Source organism: Terrapene carolina, unplaced genomic scaffold (assembly GCF_002925995.2).
Source record: "Terrapene carolina triunguis isolate 2854851 unplaced genomic scaffold, T_m_triunguis-2.0 Scaffold34163, whole genome shotgun sequence".
NCBI lineage: Eukaryota > Metazoa > Chordata > Testudines > Emydidae > Terrapene > Terrapene triunguis.
Genome location: NW_020698514.1, coordinates 1,478 through 3,220, shown reverse-complemented (window position 1 = coordinate 3,220; position 1,743 = coordinate 1,478). Strand labels below are relative to the sequence as shown.

The 1,743-nt window shown below is 63.6% G+C and overlaps 1 protein-coding gene across 1 annotated transcript in view; it reads right to left on the bottom strand.

Annotated features, from left to right (window-relative positions):
* Positions 1-402: 402 nt before the first annotated feature.
* HAS1 (hyaluronan synthase 1) overlaps positions 403-1,743 on the bottom strand; it is a 2,805-nt gene continuing 1,464 nt past the window's right edge. The window contains exons 3-4 of the mRNA XM_024203954.2: positions 1,417-1,549; positions 403-1,078 (exon numbers count right to left, since the gene is read on the bottom strand). Of these exons, the coding sequence (XP_024059722.2) occupies positions 403-1,078; positions 1,417-1,549 (809 nt within the window). The remainder of the gene's footprint in view (positions 1,079-1,416; positions 1,550-1,743) is intronic.

The following is a 1,743-nucleotide window of genomic DNA, read 5'->3' as shown; positions in this document are numbered from 1 at the left end:
GGTCTGGGGTGGAGGCTGACAGCTTGTGACCCCCACATAACCTTGAGACCTCCTGAGGGGTCATGACCCCCAGTTTGAGACTCCCTGCACTAGACCCCATTCCCCTGTGAACGTCAGGGATAGAATCCGGGAGTCCCCTGCTCCCACCACTAGACCTTACTCCCCTCTCAGAGCTGGGGATAGAACCCAGGAATCCTGGCTCCCACACACCGCCTGCTCTAACCACTAGACCCCACTCCCCTCCCAGAGCAGGGGATGGAACCCAGGAGTCCTGGCGCCCTCACTCCCTTCACTCCCCATTAGCCATCACTTCCCTGTCTAATCCGGCCTTCCAGCTTCCCCATAGCCAGGCCGGGGGTGGGAGGTAGGAAGAGAATGACAAGGAACCCCGGCGTCCGGGCCTCACACCTGGACTGTGTAGTGATCGGCCCGCTTCCGGCAGCACCGCCGGATCCACACCCAGTACAGCAGCATCATGCCGGCCCAGTAGCCCAGGTAGACACCCACCCCGATGATGAGGTAGCCCAGCTCGGCCTGCTTGACCAGGCTGGTCCAGTCAGCCAGGGCCTCTTGGTAGAGGGTGTAGCCCAGCCCCCCCAGCAGCAGCAGCCCCCAGATGGAGACGGGGAGCAGGGGCATCAAGTTGCCCACCATCTTCTTCCTCCCGGAGGTGCCCCAGCTACTCTTGTTCATGGTGGCGATGGCGAAGTACTTGGCCGGCAGGAGGCCGCCCATGTAGAGCAGGGCGTAGAGACTCATGAAGATCATGCGGGGGCTGCCCCGCAGCCAGCAGGCGTAGAGCGCCTTGACGCAGGCCACCAGCTGGACGCAGAGCAGGACCCACAGCACGTCCCACAGGCTGCCGCAGTAGAAGAGGCGCAGGACGGTGGCCGTCACGAAGAAGGGGAAGACGCCGGCCACCACGGCCTCGTAGGTCATCCACAGGTGGTGCCGGTGCCACCAGAGGGCATTGTAGAGCCACTCGCGGAAGTAGGACTTGGTCCAGCGGGTCTGCTGGGCCAGCCAGCGCAGGAACTGGGCGGGGGTCTCTGAGTAGCAGCGGGAGCGGGCTGTGTACCTGGTCGGGACAAGAGGGGGGCTTAGTTAATGCAGAGCTGGGGTTGGAACCCAGGAGTCCTGACTCCCGGCCCTCCTGCTCTAACCCCTAGACCCCACTTCCCTCCCACAGCAGGGGAGAGAATTCAGGAGTCCTGGCTCCCAGTCCCCCCTTTGTTAACCACTAGACCCCACTCCCCTCCCAGAACCAGGGAAAGAACCCAGGACTCCTGGCTCTGAGCCCCCACTGCTCTAACTGCTAGACCCCACTCCACTCCCAGAGCCAGGGAAAGAACCCAGGACTCCTGGCTCTGAGCCTCCCGAGGTGGGTTCTGGGGCGCAGGTGGGCCGTGCACTCACTTGGTGGCGTAGCCCATGCTCAGCATGCGGTTGGTCAGGTGCCGGTCATCACCGAAGGTGCAGTGGGTGCCCAGGAATTTCTGGTTGTACCAGGACTCCAGGAACTGCTGCAGGAGGTCGTTCCGGTACAGGCCTGCAGGGGGCAGCAGGCAGCGCAGGGTCAGCAAAGCCAGAATTCCCAGCACTCCCTTCCCCATCCCTCCTAGAGCCGGGATAGAACCCCCCGCTCCAGCCAACAGACCCCACTCCCCTCCCGGAGAGGGGGAGACCCCAGAAGTCCTGACACCCAGCCCCCCTACTCTAACCTCTAGACCCCACTCCCCTCCC